Consider the following 21069-nt stretch of genomic DNA (forward strand, 5'->3'; position numbering starts at 1 on the left):
GGCATCCCGCCTCTGCTCGAGGTCTGCGGAAAACGCTCACCGCGGGAACTCCGGGGATGCCCGGCCGCCCCCGGCCGCCGATTCCCTTTCCAGGAACGCGCGAGACCGCCCCCCGCGCGCGGCCGCCGATTGGCCAGGACGGCGCCGGCGTGACGTCACTCCCCGCCCCGCCCCGCCGCCCCTCCGGCCCCGCCCCGCGGGGTGGCCTGGCGGTTTGGTCTGGAGCAGCTGAAACCGGTTTGAGCGGATCCGCTTCCTGCCGCTCGGCGCCGCCGCGGGCTGCCTGGGGGAGCGCTGGCGAGGCGCTGACGGCGGGCGCCGGGCATCTCGGCCCGCGGCCCTCGCTCTCGGGCGCAGCGGTAGCGGCGGCGACGGCGCGGACCCGCGGACCTGGCAGGTGAGGCGGGCCGCCAGAGGCCTGGCCCGGCGTTCGGTACGGGGGCCGCGGCGGCAGCTCACGTGGCGGTGGAGCTGTCAGGGCGGCCCGGCCGGGGACGTGGCGGGGCGAGGGGTGGGCAGGGTGCCCCGGCCCCGGCGGGCACTGCCCACCCCCCTCCCGGGGGGTGGGGTGTGTGTGCAAACAGCGGCCTGGACCTTGGCGCCCGCACGTCGGTGGGCAGTCTCTGTTTGTTCGACTTGTATTGTTTGCTGCCACGATTCCGCTGGCCTGCCTGGTGCTTAGTTCCCCTCTGAAAAATGTGTGAAGTCTCTTCCATGCAGCAGAAGGCATGGAGCGTAAGACCACCACGAGGAGACGAACTTAAGGAACGAAGAAACACAAATTGGCGCTGAAGTCGTTTGCGTACCCCTAACCCGCAGCGTGTCCCTCGCCGACCACCTCTCGATCCGTCCATAAGTAATTCCCGGTGTTTTGGCGGCTGCTTGTTTTCTGAAATTGCCCAACCGCATAGTGGAAGGCATGCTTGTGTAATTCAGCTGTATTCCAAAAAAAACCCCAAAGTGCCTTCCTGTCCTGGGAAGAGGTTCCAGGAATAGACATCTGTGCTGTCCATGCAGTTTTGGGAGAGCTGCACCTTGTCGCCAAAGCTGTACTTTTCCCAGAGCTGTTCGGATTGCCTTGATGACTTCTGCGCCAAAGCCCCCCTCCTACCCCACTGCCTGCTTATAAAGGGAATCATGCGTGCATTCAGTCATGAATCGTAGAGAATTGTTTCATTTTGAGGCCGCCGTGCCGTGCCGTCTGATGCGGTGATAACGTAGAACAAGATCCAACCAAACAGGATGTTTCGACCTGATGATGTTTTCTTCATGCTGTGCTGTGGGGCTCCCTGTGTGTCCCCAGCAGCTCCCCCCTCCGCTGCCCCTGCATGTGTCTCCATCTTGCTACATTTCTGACAGTTGTGACTTAGCTAAGAAGTGAATACAAGCTATCGGTCCTCTGTCAACTCCTGATGTTCTGGAGACGAGGAGTAAGTCAGGATGAAGCAAACAGGTCAACCTGCACATGGCCTCATCTGTTCTGGACCTAAGGACTAGGGAGAACCAGTATTCAGGACAAAGTAAGATTTAGGAAAAAGTTGTGTTCAGAAAAATAGTGACCACGAAAGAAGTCTTACAGCAGCAGAGTGGGTAAAATTTGATACTTACAGAATGTAGGTTGATGAATCAAATCCTTTTGTATGTAACTTCGCCAGGAAAAGTATGTGGGTTATACGTGAAATAATACCAAGACCAAGTGAGATGGAAAACATTTGGAAGAGTTTTACTGCATTGTTTACAAAGTTGAACAAGGAATTAACCTGAGTGAAATCTCCAGAAACGCTTTCTTTTATAAAAGTCCATTCATGTCTGCATACGTTTGATTAAAATATTGGCTCAACTGTACTGGGGTCAGAATAGTGGGGGGGATCCTACGACAGGGTGAACAGAAATGAACTCTGAAAAACCTAGGCATTTCATATATTCCTTATGGCCAGTTATGAGGACCAGACCTGCTGGCATCTAAGAAAGAGCAAGACTTGGAAATGGCTTTTTTTTCTTTTTGAAGGAAAACAGAGATGTTCTTTTTGGCCAGGAAAACACACTTTAGCTAAAAATATCTATGACCTCAATTTAGCTCTAAACTAAATGTCCCTGTACCTTTGGTTTGCTTAACTATCCCTTTTGTTCCCCAAGCTGGTAAACCAGTAAGATCATGTGTTGGGATAGTTTATTTGACAAAAAGAATAGAGTAGAATTTATTTTGGCAGATAGTGTAAACTCTGAAATATTTCTTGAATGTAAATTGCAATCTCATTTTACTAATTGCTTGTGTCTTTAAAAAACTATTAAAATAGTGTTAAATGCTACTCAAAATCTCAGATAAGAATACTGTTTTATATTTGTCTTCAAAAAGCGCAAAATGGAAGTTATATGTAAAACAAATTGAGTTGGTTAAATAACATTTACAGTCAGCTCATACACATAAAAAGGACTAGGATTTTTCATCTTGTTTTGTGTGTCTGGAAGAGCTCCCCCCTCCAAGTTGGGGTGGTTTTTTGGTTTGGTTTGGTTTGGTTTAGGGTTTTTTGGCTTGTATGGAAGAAGAGTTGGTGAGTGTGTAAATTTTGCGTTCCATGACAGGACAGTATTTTACTTTGTCACTGTTTTGGTGGTAACTGGGTGTCAAAATTGTACATGCCAGTCCTGCACCAGAATTTTGGCCTCTGTCCACGATCAAGTAAACTGGGGTAGGAGCAGCTCCCCAGGCTTTTATTTGGTATGATATTAAATTGTGGGAGGAAGGGGAGTGGAAATTAAACCAGACTATAGGACTTTTGGCAATCCAAGCGGAAAATGATGCTTTGTTGATGTCCAGGGAGTTTTTTTTGGGTGGTATTTTTGTGGTTGTGTATATAGGTTTGTATAGTACCTTTACTGCAGCTGTTTACAGACAAGTTACTATGGCCACTCTTACAAGCAGCCTTAAGATTGAAAGTCAGTTTTAATGATCAGTTGAATTCTTTTATTAAATTTATTGTGTAAGTTCCCCATTTAATGCAGTAGAAATTTAGAGGTAATTTTGTACTCATTGTTGATTTTAATATATAGGAATAATTATATTTGATTTCCCTAAAATTGGCTGAAGTAGATATTTAAAAGTGATCAAAAATAGTTAAGTACCACCTATGTAATTATGTAGACGAGATGATGTAGTCTTAGTTGAAAATTGTGACAGTAAACACTGGGTGAAAGTAACAATTCTAGGTAGAGATTGAGGTTGGTTATTCAGCAGTTTTGCTGGATGATGGGGCTTTTTGCTGTGTCTTTAAATTAATTCAGTTACGTAAAAGCCAAGCTCTTTTGCTAGCCTTGAGGTTTCTTTATATTACATGAATAATTAAATGTAAGAAGGCAGTGTTTCAGTCAACTAATTATTAGAAAAGGATTATTCCTACTCTTAGAGTTATACTCAGATTGATATGTCATGTTAAAGGAGAGCTAATAAGATGTTTGGATTGGTTGACGAGGGGGTAACAATGTAGAGCTATTTTTAGATTTAGAACATTCTTTGCTAGAACTGGATGTATATGCTTTAAATAGATCTTGTTTATTCTTAGACACAGAAAGTGGATTAAGGCATCTTAGAAATTATTTTGATCAAGGACAGGTTTTTCTCCAGTGCACGGTCTTGGGTTTTCTAGCTGAAATAGTAGAGTTATCAAATAGGGAATTCTGTATATAGGTGATATGACACTGACGGGTGGTCTTGCTTAATATACTTAACATTTGCGTCTTATAATTGATGAAAGTGGGATGATAAATAATACGTAGCTAACATTGAGCCTGGATTCTTGACCTTCATAGCAGCCCCCAATAGATCAGCTTTCTCAAACTCAGCTATATTAATATTTGGAGCTGGGTAATGATTTGTGGAGAGCTCTTCTGTGCACTGCATGTGTTTAGCAGCACTATTAGCCTCTACTGACTAGATGCCAGCAGTATTGCCCCTAGTGAGAACTGCTGCTCTAGATCCACCTTGACTTTGAAGTGTAGTTACTGGAGTAGCAGTGTTCATTAAATGCCCATCACATAGTTGTGCATGTGGTGGGGGGGGGGGGGGGGGGGTAACAGAAAAATGAATAGCTGTGAAAATTACCTTATGATTTTTTAAATAATGTATAAATGCAAGTAACATTTATGCTGGTAAATTAATGAAATGATGCAGAGTAGAGCCATTGAAATTCTTTTAGGAACACATTGGTTCACAATGGTGAAATTCAGAGGGAGTTGGAGAAATTATGTGGAATATGATCTACCTTTGTGTAGAGTATGGGTTTTTTCTCTATATAAATTGTGTAACCCATTTTAGAATTGATATTGTATATATTTTTAAAAATCTATTTGTCATCTTCCCTCAGGTACTTAAATTAGGGGATAGTAAACAGACTGGTTTGGGTGGGGAAAACAACCAAGTAATGAAAAATCAACTAAAGAGAAAATGTGGATAGGACATCAAAGGCTTAGGGGTTTAGATTTCTATAAGTAATCAAGCTAATTTCAAGCCAGGGACATGAGGAAGAATATTCTAACTGACATAAATATATTATTGGGAAGACATTTAGAAGCCAAAACACAGGTTATAACGGATACTTAGGAGTTTGAATGAAGTTCAGACTGTAGACAGATAGGCATGGATGTAAGAATCAACAGGATTTGGTAATAGATTGCAGAGTCGAGACTCTAAATTCCAGTCTATAGAACTAGAGTAATGACAGTCCTATGGTTAATACAAAGAAAATCTGAAAAGAATGATTTATGGGGGAGGGTTGTGTTTCATTTTAAGTTATTAGTTACATTACTTAGAAGCAGAATCTCCCTCTTGTAGCAGAACATAACTAGTTTGTTTCAGTGAATGGTACTTAAGTTGTTCAGTTGTTTCCTTGTTATTAAAGTTGAAGCATTACTGAAGTAGAAATCTTTTCTTGAGCCAAGTTTTTTTCTATCTGTAGTTTTTTTGTTTTTGTTTTGCTTTTTTTTTCTTCTTCATAACATGAGCCTTGTCTGGAAAGATAGGCTGAGTTCAGACCAGCTGCTTATCAGAAGAGAAAGTTTGTAACAAGAGAATCTTGAATCCTTAAAAAAAATGTTGGGACACACCTGTTTTGCAGTCTTTCTGGCCCATACACATAGACTAGGTTTTAACATTAGGCCCTAAAAATTGCTAGGTACTTCTTAAAAAGTCTTTATATGTAAGTTTTCTGAAACCTTTTGCTCACAATTGAGACGTATTTTGGGTTTTTTGTTTGTTTTTAATTTGTTTCTTGGAGGTAGCTATCTAGAGCTAAGATTTTTATATACTGTAAATGACGTTTTCTCTTCTTCTTTCTAGCACAACATTCTAAAATAAATCCATCAGAATGACACCTTCTCAGGTCACCTTTGAAATAAGAGGAACTCTTTTACCAGGTATTGTAAAGTTTTATTTTAAAACAAAATTTTAAGTTAAATGAGCATTTTTCTTATCTGGAATGTCTTAAATATAGAGTTTGTTAATACAATGGGCCTACTTTTTAGATGAAGATACCTTTAGGGCTTGCCTGATGTCAGAAATGTGCTTGGAGTATAGTAAACTCATGAAAAAAACCCATACTTCCCCAAATAGTAAATATCTTAGTCTCATGTTTTCCAAGAAAACTGTGAATGTATTTAATTTTCCATAGACAGTTGGACTATGATTTTTTTTTTTTTTTAATTTTTTTTTCAACGTTTTTATTTATTTTTGGGACAGAGAGAGACAGAGCATGAACGGGGGAGGGGCAGAGAGAGAGGGAGACACAGAATCGGAAACAGGCTCCAGGCTCCCAGCCATCAGCCCAGAGCCTGACGCGGGGCTCGAACTCACGGACCGCGAGATCGTGACCTGGCTGAAGTCGGACGCTTAACCGACTGCGCCACCCAGGCGCCCCTGGACTATGATTTTTAAGTACTATGAAAATGAGGGAAGTTTTGCTAGTGCAAGAAGTTGGTGAAATAAAATTAGTTGGCTAAGATAACTTTGTTCCTTTTTTTTTTTTTTTTTTTTTTTGGCTACTTGTATTTCTTGCTGTCTATTAAAGCAGTGTGAAATAATTTTAGTGTAAGCTAGCAAATCAAAACAGTATCATGCCTGGGATATGGATCTCCTTATTTGATATACTCTGGCTAAACTGACCATTTCCCAAATCTGTTAACATTCCTTCCCTCTTTTGGGGGCTTTTTCAGATTATTACCTCTGTATCTTTGACCTCCCTTCTCCCCTTTAACTCTTCTTACTCTAACCCCACATTTAGCTAGGTTAGGATCCCTGTGAAATTCAGAATTTTAGTACCTTTAAGATTTTATTTGAGGAGCGCCTGGGTGGCTCAGTTGGTTAAGCGTCCGATTTCGGTTCAGGTCATGATCTCACGATTCATGAGTTTGAGCCCCGCATTGGGCTCTGTGCTGGCAGCTCAGAGCCTGGAGCCTGCTTCAGATTCTGTGTCTCCTTCTCTCTCTGCCCCTCCCCCACTTGTGCTCTGTCTCTGTCTCTCAAAAATAAATGTAAAAAAAAAAGATTTTATTTGAGATTGATAGATTGTAACCACTGTGAAAATTTGACCTTGTGTTCATGCTGAGTGCCTGCACTTAACACAGTACCTGGCTCAGAGCTGGTGTAAAATATGTGTTCAAAGAATGAATGAGTGGTTCACTTGTGTATATCCAGCATCTTTGGTATAGCAGCCATCAGAGCAGTTGACAGAATGTGTGTTTGTCCAAGTTCAAGTCTTAGCCAAGAAGATCTGGTAAAGCTCCATCTCTGGGCAGGATTCTGCAGATTGAAGATTGCTAGTCAGCTGATAGGTTGGCTCCTTTGGGTCAAAAGCTCACCTCTAGTCCAGTTTGGAGCCTTCTCTATGGGTAGAAGACTGCAGAAGTGTATTGTACTCTCTCAGGGAATTGTTCACAGGCAGCTTAAACTAGGAGGAGGAGCTTGGCTCTACCAGGCAAATGGACCAAGCACAGAATTAGCCACAGAAGGGTCAGCTTGATGAGGGTCTCAATCTTAATGACTAGAGGAAAGATCGTGGCGGATGTGAATGTAGATGAATCTGTAGGTACAAAAGAGAATATTTGTATTTAGCAACAGTGTTAATCTTTTCTTTTTGTATCAGGGAGGGTAGTGATAACCTAAGTTTACTGCAAAACAAAATCTGGTTACCCTAAAGGATTGGTAAGTATTTTGATGTGAAATCTCTATATGTAACCCCTCTGTGCTTGACAAACATGTATTTAGAACCCCGAAAACTCCTGAAGGACTATCGCACTTGAAACTTTAGTTAAGTTTTAGACAGTCCAAGCTTACAGAGTACTCACGCAGGTAGCTGAACCCAACTATAGTTCTCGTTTTACTAGAGTAGTGCCTAGAAGTTACTCAGAATGTGGAGGAGTTTGTCTTGAACTCTGTTCACTTGGGCTCAGTTCATCTTTTTCTTTTATGAATTTTAATTGTAGTAATTCAGAATGTATTGATACATAAGTCAAAGACTTCTTCATACTTCTATCCAAGAAGTTGTAGACTTTTATCGAATATACAAAATTCAGCAAATGTAGGCAATAGCTGTATTTTGGTTTGTCTCTTGATGATAAATGTTCAGGTAAAGCAGTAGTCATTATTTTAGTAAGGAAAATTAGATTTGTCACACTCTGAGTCTGTTTTGAGTAGTTTTTGTTATTGTTGTTACATCGCTGCTTTCCCATTGATCATTTTCTTGACGTTTAGTGTGTTAATAGCCACTGTTTGTTCCTGGAAAATACTGGTTACTATTTCTCTACAATACTTAACATGCATTTAGTGTTTGCCTTTTTAAATTGGAAGCTGCCTTGAAGGTAGGAACTGATCACTCAGACTGATCACTCTGTCTTCTTGGTGCTTGTTATTGGCTCAGTTAAGGAGTTGAACAAACGAAGGATAGTTCATCCCTACACATCCCTCCTTTTCTTTGGCTTTGGTTCTGTAGAGGTAGGTCAAGTTAAGAACACAGGGTCCAACACATATCTCTGGTGAGGTTCCTCCATCTGCTAAAGGGGACTCTGTATCCAGGTGATCTAGTGCAACGGACTGTTCTTTTCTTCTTTAAACTGAAATTTGAAACTTTCTTACTTATCCCACTGTAACAGGTTGTTCTGTTTCTTTAGGAGAAGTTTTTGCAATATGTGGAAGCTGTGATGCTTTGGGAAACTGGAGTCCTCAAAATGCTGTGGCTCTTCTTCCAGAAAATGAGACAGGTGAAAGGTAAGCAGGAAGACAACAGTTGACAGAGTACTTGTGACATTCACATTATAAACTTAGGGGGTTTATAAGATACCTTCGTATAGTTTCCTCTTCTAGTTTTAATTTTTATCAGTTCTCACATGTGCCAAAGAGTGAGGTAGTTGTACAAGGTTGGTGGTAAACAAACAAGTTTCTCTGTTTCTCAATTTCTACCTCTCAACCATTTTCAGCTTTTGGCTGGTTCTTTTGGTAGTGACTACCATTTTTCTAAATAACTGGCTTATATTGCTATTTCTTTTTTTTTTTTTTTTTTTTTAACTTTTTTTAGGTATTATCTTTTGGCTCTCAGTACATATTCTTTTTTTTATATTTTTATTTTATTTTTTAATGTTTATTTTTGAGAGAGAGAGCAAGAGTGAGCACGAGCAGGGGAGGGGCAGAGAGAGTGAGTGAGAGAATCCCAAGCAGGTGCTGAGCTGTAAGCACAGAGCCCGACATGAGATCATGATCTGAACCGAAGTCAGATGCTTAATTGTCTGAGCCACCTAGGTGTCCCTCTCAGTACATGTTCTTGATAAAAGATCTTATTTTTGCTTTAGCCTATAAAATAATTTTCTGTAGCAGAGAGTGGAACAAGTAAGTATGTTAGCTAATGTACTGAAATGAATTCACAACCAATATCAAATACAACACTAAACTTAGCATGGGTGTATTGGTGCATTGCCCTAGAGAAAGGAGGGTCTGGGTACTGGTTTCAGTTCTGTAGTTAACTGTGATCTTGGGCAGATCTGATTTCTCTAGGCCTAGGTCACATCATCTACACAGTAAAGAATCATGAATGTCGATAAAGGTGGGACTTGTTCAGTTGGGGATATTTGGAAGGGTTATGGGTTGTCGAGATGTTATGTGTGGGAGGTAAGGAGATATGAAATCTTAAATAGTATACAAACACATACAGTGGCCTAAGGGAGAAGCACCAGATTGTGTGATTATTAGGCTCAAATTCTGTTTTCCTGTCGAGCAGTGCTACTGAAAATGTGGCCTGTGGGCCAGTGCTAGAGAAAAAACTTTATTGTCAGTGCATTATGGGAGAAATACAGAAATTAAGAGCAAGCAATGTTTATAGCAATTTGACATTGCTGGGACATTCATGCATGTCACTGTGGATTCATCTCTGTTGTACTGGATACATAGACCAGAAGTATTGGTTGCAGGACAGGCAAGCAAACAAAAATTGGTCCTTCGCAGCAAATAGTTTGAGGAGCACCAATGGCGAAGCAAAGGAAAATAACAATACAGTATCATAATGTAAGCTAAGAAAAAGAAAAAACATCTATAAAACACTCTTCCCTGTTTGTCATTAGTGTAATACATTTTTCAGCCAATTCTCAGCTTTTTTTTTTTTTTATGTTTATTTTTGAGAGAGAGAGAGAAATAGTGCAAGTTGGGGAGGGGCAGAGAGGAAGACAGAGAATCCAAAGCAAGTGAAGTTTTATTGGTAAATACTGGGATCACAGAGGAATGAGATGTTCGTTCCTATTTAGTGGCTGGTTTTTCCTCCAGTTTCAGATCAGCCATTCTGATCTGAAGTAAAACCTCATGTCTTTCTGAACTTGTTCCTAAAACACAACTCTGCTCTGGATGCTTGAGCTGCCCTGTCACCTGTCTTAAGTCCCTTTCCGCCAACCTGGCCAAAATTATGTGAACAGATAACACTTAACTACATAACTTCAAGGGACCAGCCACTTTTGCCTTACTGAAGTACACTGAAATGTAATTGATTCATATATGTAGATAAACAGTGTTTCACACGAAGGAAAGAAGATGATGATACAAGATGATAGAAAAGACATTTGCCTTGGACACCATTCTTGTATTTTAGAAGAGTGTTTGGTGTGCTCTGCATTTTTGTTTTTGTTTTTGTTTTTTTTTAAGTAAGCTTCAGCCTAGCGTGGAGCCTAATGCAGGGCTTGAACTCATGACCCTGAGATTAAGAGTTGGCCGCTGAACCCACTGAGCCACCCAGGTGCCCCCTCAGTGTGGTCTGCATCTAAGCCCTCTGTACCTCTTTTTTTAGAATCTCTTAAGCCTCTCCATACCTACAGGCTATTAGGATTTTTTTTTTTCAACTTAAAGATAATTTGAAGGTTGTAGTATTGTTTTCTAATAATGCAGAAAATGTGGGTCACTTGTGGTTTTATTTGCTCTTGTAGATTTTATAGTATTTGGGGGCAGGATATGAGGGGGCTATTCAAAATCAGGCAGGTATACTAGACCTCATTGTCCCTGTGTCCTCCCTTTTCTTGAATTTCATCAGATTATGTTCATTTTTGATGTCACTGAACAGTTCTGGTTCATTTTTAACTTTGCAACCTTTATTTAAGGGAAATGGAGTAAAAAAATTCATTGCTTTGTTCTCCCCATCTCTTTTCATTCAGTGGTTCTTAACCAGGGGTGCACATTAGACCCACTTGTGAGGGCTTTAAAAAATACACGTCTAGATCCTACCCCTGGGCAATGAGGAATAAATAATGGTTGAGAGAGGGGCCCAACACATTTTTCAAAGCTTCCCACTAAGTTTATTGTACACATGGGGCTAGTTTCACATAGTCTGGCTGACTATGAATGAAATAGTATTAGAGATTTGCTATTTTTTTTGGAGCAGAGGTGAGAGAGAATTTCACCTCAGAGTTGGTAGAGTCTGCCTGGGGTGCTGTGTTGAAAAGATTCTGAGGCTTACCAGGGAAAAGTAGTGGGGCACGTATGCCAAGCATTTGCTATTCTTGTTTTATAGCAGTGCTTCTCAACCAACCTTACGTGTTCAGACACTCTGTGAAGTTTGATCAGACGCCACATGACCAGGCTCCACCCAGACCTATGAAATCAGAGTCTCCTAGGGTGGAGCCAAGGCATATGTATTTTATTACTACCAGATGAATCTAATTGTTGACCATGGGTGACAGCTGGTTGTGGAGATTTTGTTAGGAACCAGGATTGAGTCAGAGGGAGGATAATGCCCTAAAGCCTGTCTTGGCAGAGCCAGGTGGGGAGCCGTGCTAGCCATCTGGTGTCATGGAAGAACGTTTGGAGCTGCTGTTTATTCACCAAACTATTCATGCTGAATTAAGGTTTGGGTAATGGCCTGTGACGGTGGCTCTCAAACTTAAGTGTTCATCATCAGAGTCACCTGGAGGCTTGTTAAATTACAGATTGTTGGACCCTCCTCCAGAGTTTCTAATTCAGTAGCTCTAGGTGTGGCCTGAAAATTTGGATTTCTAACAATCTCCAAGGTGATATTGATGGCCCTTGGATCACACTTTGGATACCACTGGTCTATGACTGGAAGGTAAAAGTCAGTTATCATCATGAATTGTAGTGATTTCTTTCACTGTTGAGTCAAAACTTTAGAACAGCAATAGACTATGTTAGCGTAGCATTGTTCGGAGGAAGACGTTGAGTTGAGACAAGGAAGATGCAGATACTGATTGCTTGACTAGGGGAATGAATAGCCAGAGGCTGGGCGGGACAGTCAGAAAAAGGGACAGTTGGGAACATGAGTATAGCTTGCCTGCCTCAGCCCTAAAGCCTCTTAGGCCTGTAACATCTCTGAATAGGTGGCAAGTCAGAGAAGATTCTGACTCTGGCTTCCACCTTTGGGCTACCTTTTCTGTTTGGAACACTCTGGCTCTTTTATGGCTGATTCCTTCTCATCACGTAGGACTCCTGTCAGACAATTCTTCCTCATTGAGGCTTCTCCTCCAAAACCTCCTGTCATGTCAGAAAGGCCAAGCAGCCTTACTGTGTGTGTTTGGTTATTTGTCTACCTTCGCCAGAAAGCAGTCTGCTTGAAGATAGGGCTCTTTCTGCCTTACTCATCACTGTGTTCCCAGTGCCTGGTGCAGGGTAGACCTGGAGTAAAATTTTGTGTGGGAATAAATAAATGCTGTTGGTCACAGACCTTGCTTGAGGGATTTTATGAATTGTGAAGTTTCTGTGCACTTTAGCTTCATCTTAATGCTGCTGCTCTAATTCTTTTTTGTCACAGCATGTTATGGAAAGCAACCATTGTACTCACTAGAGGAGTGTCAGTTCAGTACCGCTACTTCAGAGGGTGCTTTTTAGAACCAAAGGTATGTTTTCTTTATCTAGTTTCCAGTTTCGTTAACAAACTTACTTCTTTCAAAAGCAACTAATTTAAGTTTGGAAACATTCAAAGTAATATGAGTTTGGATCAAATAAGGAAAACAGAACTCTAGCTTAATAATATTTTAGTACTAAAAATCAAGGAAGTAGCCACTTCAGAGGCAGACGATGTCTGCAGTGGAGTTTTAAAAGACTAATAGTAAGTATCTTCTGCAGTATTCTTGTTATGAAATTGGTTTTAATGATAAGTGAATGTTGTCAGTAGCTGTACATTTTCTGTTACTTTTGTAAACCTGTTAGTAACCAGTTACAAGGGTTTTCTTTTTGTTTCATTTTTTTAATCCTTATGTGGTATGAATACATTTGGAGGAATATATAGCCAGCTTTGAGTAATTCTTTAAAAAAATTATTTCATAACAGCCATCTCTCAGTGGCTGCGTTGTTTTAACTCCTATCAAAACTGAAGTCATTCCTCTTTAGATTTTTTCAACAATGGTGTTGATAGATTAGGATCTTTTCTGAAGGCTTTTGAAATATCTGTTAAACCTAATCTGCTTGCTCACAATGATTTATTATTTGGGGATTGTTTTCATATTTGGAAAAGAAAAAAATTGATTCTTCCCTCTTATTTTAAAGATGCTTATTTCCTGAAAGGATTCTTTTCCTTCAGATTTTTATCTTTGAGCACACTTGGGCTGCATGTGAACAGGGGTTTAGGCAGGAGTCTAGGAAGCAAAACATGGAATAACCTTTTTAAAAGTTTTATTTCCCTTTGGGATCATTTAATACTTGTTACATGTGAAAAAATGCAAGCAGCCACTGTTAGCTCATTCTCTTAGCCACCATTACAGAAAAGAAAACTGACAAAGCCACTTCAGCTGTCTTTTGCACCTATTACGTTTCTTACTCCAAGAATATATTGTAAATACTCAGTAATTAAAACTACATTATGGTTGATCATTGTGTTGGCTTATCTTGACAATAGTCTCATTTTAATGACTTAAGAAAAGATCGTTTATTTGGCATAGGGGTTATGCATTGTGGCAAAGTTTTTTGGTATAAATTGAACAGTTGTGCAGGGACAGTAGGTCATAACACTCGTATCATCGAAGGTTTATTTGAGGATCCTGGTATGTGAAATTTGTAATATGTGAAATCAACTAAATTTTACTTACAGGGGTATTTGGACAAGAAAAATCATGAGTCTTTTGGGTGTAGTTTTCTAAAGTAAGACTATTGTCAACATGGATCAAATTAAGCCAACCTACAGTATTTTTCCTCTTCATTAAAAATGTAACCAAAAGCAGCAAATCAGTCCAAATTGCCTTTCTGAAAAAATTGGCAAGAAGTCTGCTTACAGTAAAAAACAAGTTTTTCCCCTTGTAATACTTGCAAAAGTTCACAGTATGTGTTGGTGAGTGTGTTTCTTTAAGTAGGTGCTCTGTATCGTGTACACATGTACCGTGTGATGCAGGGGCTGCCATGGTAAGTATGTTTTTCATGGACTAGAGTAAATAGCTACATAAAATCCCATGCATATAGCTACAGGGTTTTTTTCCCCACATGCCAGCTTAAAGTGACACTTCCTTTCTTTTAAAAGTTGGTGGCGCTTTTTAAGTGAAACATTTTAAATAGAAATAATTATGAAACTTTGTCTCCATTGTGCATTGTCAAATGATAAAACTAATGTGCAAAGAGCCTTACACTGTAAAATGATACAAGCTATTGGGATATATATTTTATGAATATAAAGGATGATAGGAAAGCAAAGTAATTATGAAATATTGAAAATCTGAAATGAGTAATGAGATTAATTTTGCTGAGTCACAAGTTTTAGGAGGTAGTCTACCCAAGCATTTGTAGAGCCTAAGCTAGAAATCTTGTGATCTTGTCACTTGACCTTCATATTTCAGTTTCCTTATTTATAAAATGAAAGGCTTGAACTATAGATTTCCTAGGTCCCTTCCATTGCTAAAATTTTATTGCAAATAAATAAAATTTTACCATTCATGCTTTTTCGTCCATTTTTGCTCTTTGTAGCATATTCCTTTTAGATTAGAGGTTAAGAGTCTTGAAATCCCTTTTCTCTCAATTTTTCATGGCTAGCTATTCTCTTTTACTTTGTAGAATTCTAATAACATGTTAATAATGTTGAATTTTAAAATAATGTCATAAGTGACAAATCAAAATATTATCTTAAACATAGCACACAAAGGTGGTAGATATTCCTGGAATAAAAACACGGGTGTGAGTCTGCAGATGGTCCATTAATTTCACATCTTCACCTAAGATGATTTTTCAGTGAACATGTAACATTTTTTTATCCATGTCTGTCCCTCTATATTTGTGGCTGGAATTAGGAATGTAACCTTATACTGAAATGTTACCCAATTTTTTATTATATTGTCTTAGAGATTTTTCATTCATTTCAGTGGAAATAGCTATTTTTCAGCAACTCATCTGCTTCTGATTTTTATAGGTGTTAATGTTTACTCATAATTAGGTCGTTACAATCTCTTACTTTGTTCTTAATCTCCCTTGATTTTTGTTAAAATCCTGTAACAAAAGAATCATCTGTGATAGGCACCTGATTGTTTATTTTTGCAGTAGCCCAGATTCTTGTTTTGTATAGTAGTTTTCTTAATAAAATTTTCTTGGATGTGAAATACCTTCACCTGTTAACCTCAAATTTGAACCATCTCAGAAATGTCTGTCTGCCTCGCTTTCTTCACTTCATGCTTACTTACCTAGGTGACCATTTTCCTATTGGTCTTATTAAAAATAATTATTAAATAGCTATAGGTCTAGCCTCTGCCATCATAGATAAAAATTGCTCAGAACCCCTTTTTATATGCATCTTTTTTTTTTGATTTTTCAAAATGTGGAAAAACAATAGTCAATAAAGTTTTAGAAGTTTACATTTGCATTTTTCATATTTGAAAGCAGCGATATTGCATGACTAGTTGATAATTTTGCTACATGGTTTGTTCAGAAAAAAACAGACCAAAAACCTCAGTCTGCGTGTTGTTTCTCTCCATGCTTTTGATATTGCTGACTGGTGTCAGTCACTGTTTAAGAAAGCAGTCATTATACTTTTTTCTTTCTTTTCAGAAATAGATTATTGGTATTTTTGTTAATATGTATGTTTGGAAACATTTCAGCAACTATCTGATTTAATATATGCTAAATTGTGAAACAACTATCAGTAATGGAATACTGTCTTGGACTGATGATGTTATTTTTTTCTTCAAAGATCCACGTACACTTGACTCCAAAGTACTTAAAATTGTGGCAGCCTTTGACAGAATGGAACTGTTCTTTTTTTTTTTTTTTCAGATCTTGAAGAATGAGTTTGTTACAGTTAGCATATTAAAAAAGATTGCATGTTTTGGGGTCATTACTGAGATTTTTAATTTCCCAGTGCTTAAGTCTTAAATTTCTTAAGAATTTCAGTAAGGTAAAATTTAAGATTACCTCCTAAAGTTTAATAAAGTAGCCACAACAATTTTGAAAGTTCAGCGTATTTTGGAACTTGGTGGATTTTTTTCTATATTGTAACATTTTATTGTACCAACCAACATGGATATGTAGTGTGAACACTTGTATACACAATAAGTCATCTGTTGAATCAGCTCTTTGGACTGCTCCTCAAATGGTCCATTCTGTCAAGCCTAGGTTATTTTATGCTGGGAGTAGTGGTTTGCTACTAAAGCAGATGAGGGTGGAGTTATTAACATATTATTAAAATATGTTCTTTATCATATATATTTTATCCATAGGGCTATTCTTACGTGATTAAATGTAGATATTGTAGCTAACACTTTGTAAAGTTCCACACCTGAATTAATACAAAAACAAACTCTTCTATCCACTTCTTATCCCTGCTGATATTTAATATTATGTTCCTGGCACCCTTTGAAGTCACCTGTGGTTTAGTAACTTCTATAAGACTGTAGATTGCACCATCTTTGTAGCAAAGAGGGTATTTTCTGGGAAGGAGGGCATGCAGGGGAACTGAGAAGAATGGAGGAAGGGAATACATTAGATCTTTCTGGCTGCTGTTTATTGCTAAGAAACATTGTTCCTTTTTTGATATATACATTTGCATCATCTTTTGAGGATTAGAAAGTTTGACGTTTAAAATACAAATACAGAAAAATGTGATAGGGAAAAGTTGTAGTAAAAAATGTCTAGCGGATGTAGGATTAAATGTATCTCCTTTTTTTTTATTTTTTATTTTTTTAGTGGAAATGAAATTCACCATATTTAAGATGAATAGTTTCACATTAAAAAAAAAATTCATGAACATCTGCCCAGTCTACCAGTTCATAAGTGAACCCTTAAAACAGGGAGGTATTCAGCTAGAGAAAATAAGGATTTGCTATATTATCCCAGCATTAATGATTTGAATGAATACCTAATGCTATTTTAGTTTTCAAGTTCAAAGGTTTGCAAGTTTTAAAAAAGATTTCAACCTCTGGTTATTTTTAAGTGGCAGAATTATCTCTTGTGTTTAATTATTTTCTGTGCCTAATTTGTCTCATGCTCATTTGTTCTCATTTGGCACATATAATACTCATCAATATTGAAATTCTGTAAAATGATATAGAAGAGTATTTAATGTTATCTAAAAGTGTACAGTATATAGAGAGAAACTTATATGTTCTGTGCTTTTTAAGAGTATGCTTAGGAAAGGGCTTGAAGATTATGTATGACAACATTGACAGTGATTATCCCTAAGTGGTATGATAATGAATGATTTGTTTTTTCTTTTTGCTTCTTTATATTGTATTAAATGTCTTCTGAAGATGTGAAAAGAAGAGAAATGTAAAATACCTTATAAAGTTACAGTTTGAAATTTTGCTTCTAAAATGTGTACTTAAGGGTTTTGGCACATAAGTTTAGTCAATTTTTTTTTAATTAAAGGGAAATTAGGAAACAGTACTTCAGGCCTTTAGGTGTTGATAGTTCATTTTTTTTTAATTGCTGTAGATATTAACACATAAAGCTTTATTTTCTTTTTTTAGTAAGAGAGCTTGATAACAGAAGACAATATTAGTTGTCACACTGTATGAGTTTATAAACTCTAAGGCATAGAGTAAAACTAGATGTTAGTTCCCCTTTTACCAAACTTACTCTTCAAAGTTACTCATGTACATGTCTTCTATTTTAGGGTTTTCTGTGCTTTTAGAAACACTGGTTTCTATGAGAAATCTTATGTTCTTCTTGCTATTTACTTACTATAATAAAGCACTTTATTATGCCCTCTAGTTCCTTGAGTAACTTGTGATCGTTGATCCTGAAGTACTTGCACCTACTGTTCCTACTATCACAGAGTTTAGGCTTTTTCCAAACACTTGGAGAGTTACTTAAGATGAGCTACTTTATTCCTTGACTGCTGACATAACCAAGCCTAAATTATATTTGGTGTTAGTTTAACTTAAGACAGAACATCAGCTAAAGATGAAAATTTCTTTTAAAATATTTTGAATATTGTAGGCAGATTTAAGAATAAGGTTAAGATGGTTTTATGTGCCAGTTTCATCTCATTTTTCTCTGTTTACTGCCTCACCCTCATTTTCTTCCAGCACTCATCATGTTTTGTGACCTGGTACATTCCTGATTTCTGGCATATAACATTGATAAATAACAAGATGAATCTCTTGGTTTCATATTTAGTATAAGACTTAGGCCACAAACATCTAATGGAGTCATGGGTAGAAAATAAGATCTAAGAAATTATTGCAGACGTTTAACTTTTAAATTGCAGACTATCGGTGGTCCATGCCAAGTCATAGTTCACAAGTGGGAGACTCATCTACAACCACGATCAATAACCCCTTTAGGTATGGGCATTAACTGCATCTGTTTGAGGCATATGCATTAAAGTTACTAATATGCTGCACAATGGCTTAGTGGGATTTAATAAATTTTTATTCTAAAGTTTAAGGTCAATGCATTGTCAGTACTGCAAATTTCACTTAGCATATCATGGATCTTTTAAAACTAAACAGTTCTTAATTGCCTTTCTTTATAAACTTTGTTAGAAATGCTTGCCAAGTTATTTGGGGGGTGGTTAGATTGATTTATTGTGGAATATTTATTTTCATTTGGAGTAGTTACAGAGTTTGTAAAATACCATTCTTCTTGACCGAGCATCCATGGCTTTGATTATTTGCTCAGAGAGCTTCAGAGAACATTTGAGGAAAGAATTAATCCAAAACAAAGATTCTTAAATTTTTAACTTTGAATAGTAAGAGCAGTAGAATAAGTTATCCTATTTATTGTGTTTTGTTTTGTTTTTAACTAGTAAGTACTTGAATAAGCTTGTATGAACGCATTCAGATTTCTTGGTGGGAGCAGACGTATTTTCCTCCTAATTTACTTAAATACCTGCTGGCTATGTTTAAATGGATAATCAGTTTTGTTTTGTTTTTTAAACATCATTCAGTTTTCTTGTGCCTAAAAATGGCATTTCTCTTCATACAAGTATTTTTGAATTTCCTTTTCCATACTGAGATTATAAAATTTGAAGTTCATTTCACATACGTAAATTCCCCACTTGGATTCATCTGTAAATTGACTCAGTGCTGAAAACTGTTTCTTTTAGTTTCTAGAGAGAATTAGCATTTAAAGATAATAAATGGCTTGCTAGTAGCTATCTTAGATTAGAAAGTAGTGAGAGATCCTGCTTTAGCCTGTGGCAAGGGCACATCTTTGTTTAAACAGATATTTCATTCCATCCTCTTTATTGGATTTTCTTTTTTTGTTGTAATACATTTTTGATAGTATATTTAGAATTTTCGTGATAGTGTACTTTAGAATTATAATAGTCCCATACTGAGGTTGGAAAATAATTAGGTATTAAAGATTAAAAAATAATTTGCGTTTGGAAGCATCTTGCCGTTAAATATATATTTACTTATTGTGAGAAGTGAGATGTTTGTTTCTGGTCTTCTAAAAATTAATGTTATACTTTTAGAGAACATAACTTCTAAACTTAAGAGCTGCGTGAAGTCTACCAAGAATCTTTATTGGAAACTATCACACTTATTTTAAGGAATATATCAGACTTATGTTTATCGTAAAACTGGGAAAGGAAGTAGAAGGGGAGATAGCATTTTACTCAAGAGGGTGGGGCTTACCAGCTTTTCTTACTTAGCTGAAATTTCTGTTAGAAGGGAATGTGCTAGCACTTATTCTTTTGGTAGTTCCTCACAGCTCTGTATACGCAGGTAAGTTTGTGCTGTTTGTAAAGCTTGTAGCCGGCTATAGAGAATAGTTGGGGTTTGAGGAGAATTACCTTTTAGATAAGTTCAGAATATGCACTACATAAGAATAAGCATTTTAATTGTGCCAAGACCTTTGGTTTAAACAATCAGCCGGGAGATACTGTTGTCCAGCAGCCTGTCTCATAAATTGGTGGGTGCAGAGGTTTGCCCCAGAGCCTCCAGAGCACCTCTCTGAGGAGTTTTCTTTCTCTTCTTGTAACACCACGAATCATCACCAAGTTTGTAAGCACTTTTACCGTTTGAGAGTCTCCTTAAAAGGGAATTCTTTATTGAGGGCTACAATAAATATGCTTATTCACTTTGGGCTGCTTGTAAATTTTAGATTTAATATTTTTAAAAATCCTTAAGGTGGGTGATTTCTCAGTTGTTCACTCTGTATACATCATGAATTTTAACTAAGTTTTTTTATTTTCCTTCAATTCTAGAAAGTGAAATTATTATTGACGACGGACAATTTGGAATCCACAGTAAGTGAGACTGAGTTTTGAAGATCTTTACTGATAATTGAGATGTTACTTTACATTTCATTAGAAACAGCACAGGGAACTATGACAGAGCATGATATTGAAAACAGAGACTAGATCCAAGAAACAAGTACATTCTGTTAAGCAATAGTTTCCAATATAATTCTTAAACTTTAAAATTTTATCCTTTCGGTTTTTATTTGACTGGTGACTTTGGGTATATGAGTTAATGTGCTTAACTTGAAAGTATTACACCTAACTGTTAATATATCATCACTTTTTGACATTTATGTTTGATATTAATGTTTCTAAACATTCTAAACTCTTCAGCTAAGCTTGTGCATTTTGTGTATGTGTATATGCATTTACAGTAAGATCCAGATATATGCATTTACAGTAAGATCCAGATTAAACAAAATGTTCCAGTAATTCTCCTGAGATTTTTAACAATTAACTTACAGTATAGTAGACAATGCTTTTTCTTCTGAATATGTTGAAAATGTTACCCATTCATATATTTTTTTGCTTCAGTAAATACTTCATCCTGAGGGTTTAAGTTGTCTTCAATGACTGGAATTCTCACAGTATAATAGCATTATCATGCTAAAATGCATTTTTATTTTAGAACCTATACTGTAGAAGTCAAAGATAGAAGGCGGGGGGGGGGGGGGTGAGCAGAATGTGTGCTTGCAGTGACTGTGAACCAGAGATAAATTGCTGATCCTAGGTACTTGTGTTTATGCATTTCAAAAATATACATGCTTTGACAGTATTTGGATAGGAATTTAACTTCTTTTCCTTAATTTTATTTGGGATTACAGTATTTATATTACATTGTAAGGTAGCCTAAAATACTTGAATAGCTTTAGCATGTAGTGTTTTAGAGTCTTGTCTTCTTTATTTACAAAAGATTATATTTTTATGTCACATGTTTTAG

The 21069-nt window shown here is 37.6% G+C and overlaps 1 protein-coding gene across 2 annotated transcripts in view; it reads left to right on the top strand.

Moving 5' to 3' along the window:
- Positions 1-269: 269 nt before the first annotated feature.
- Positions 270-21069, top strand: part of GPCPD1 (glycerophosphocholine phosphodiesterase 1) — a 50998-nt gene continuing 30198 nt past the window's right edge. For both annotated transcript variants that reach the window (XM_025932818.2, XM_086701739.1), the window contains exons 1-6: positions 270-397; positions 5333-5409; positions 8158-8254; positions 12279-12363; positions 18147-18222; positions 20094-20135. In XM_025932818.2, coding sequence (XP_025788603.1) covers positions 5361-5409; positions 8158-8254; positions 12279-12363; positions 18147-18222; positions 20094-20135 — 349 coding nt within the window. In that variant the 5' untranslated portion in view covers positions 270-397; positions 5333-5360. The remainder of the gene's footprint in view (positions 398-5332; positions 5410-8157; positions 8255-12278; positions 12364-18146; positions 18223-20093; positions 20136-21069) is intronic.

The sequence above is a fragment of the Puma concolor genome, chromosome A3 (genome assembly GCF_028749965.1).
Source record: "Puma concolor isolate L17-30 chromosome A3, mPumCon1.1.hap2, whole genome shotgun sequence".
In the NCBI taxonomy this organism is placed as follows: Eukaryota; Metazoa; Chordata; class Mammalia; order Carnivora; family Felidae; genus Puma; species Puma concolor.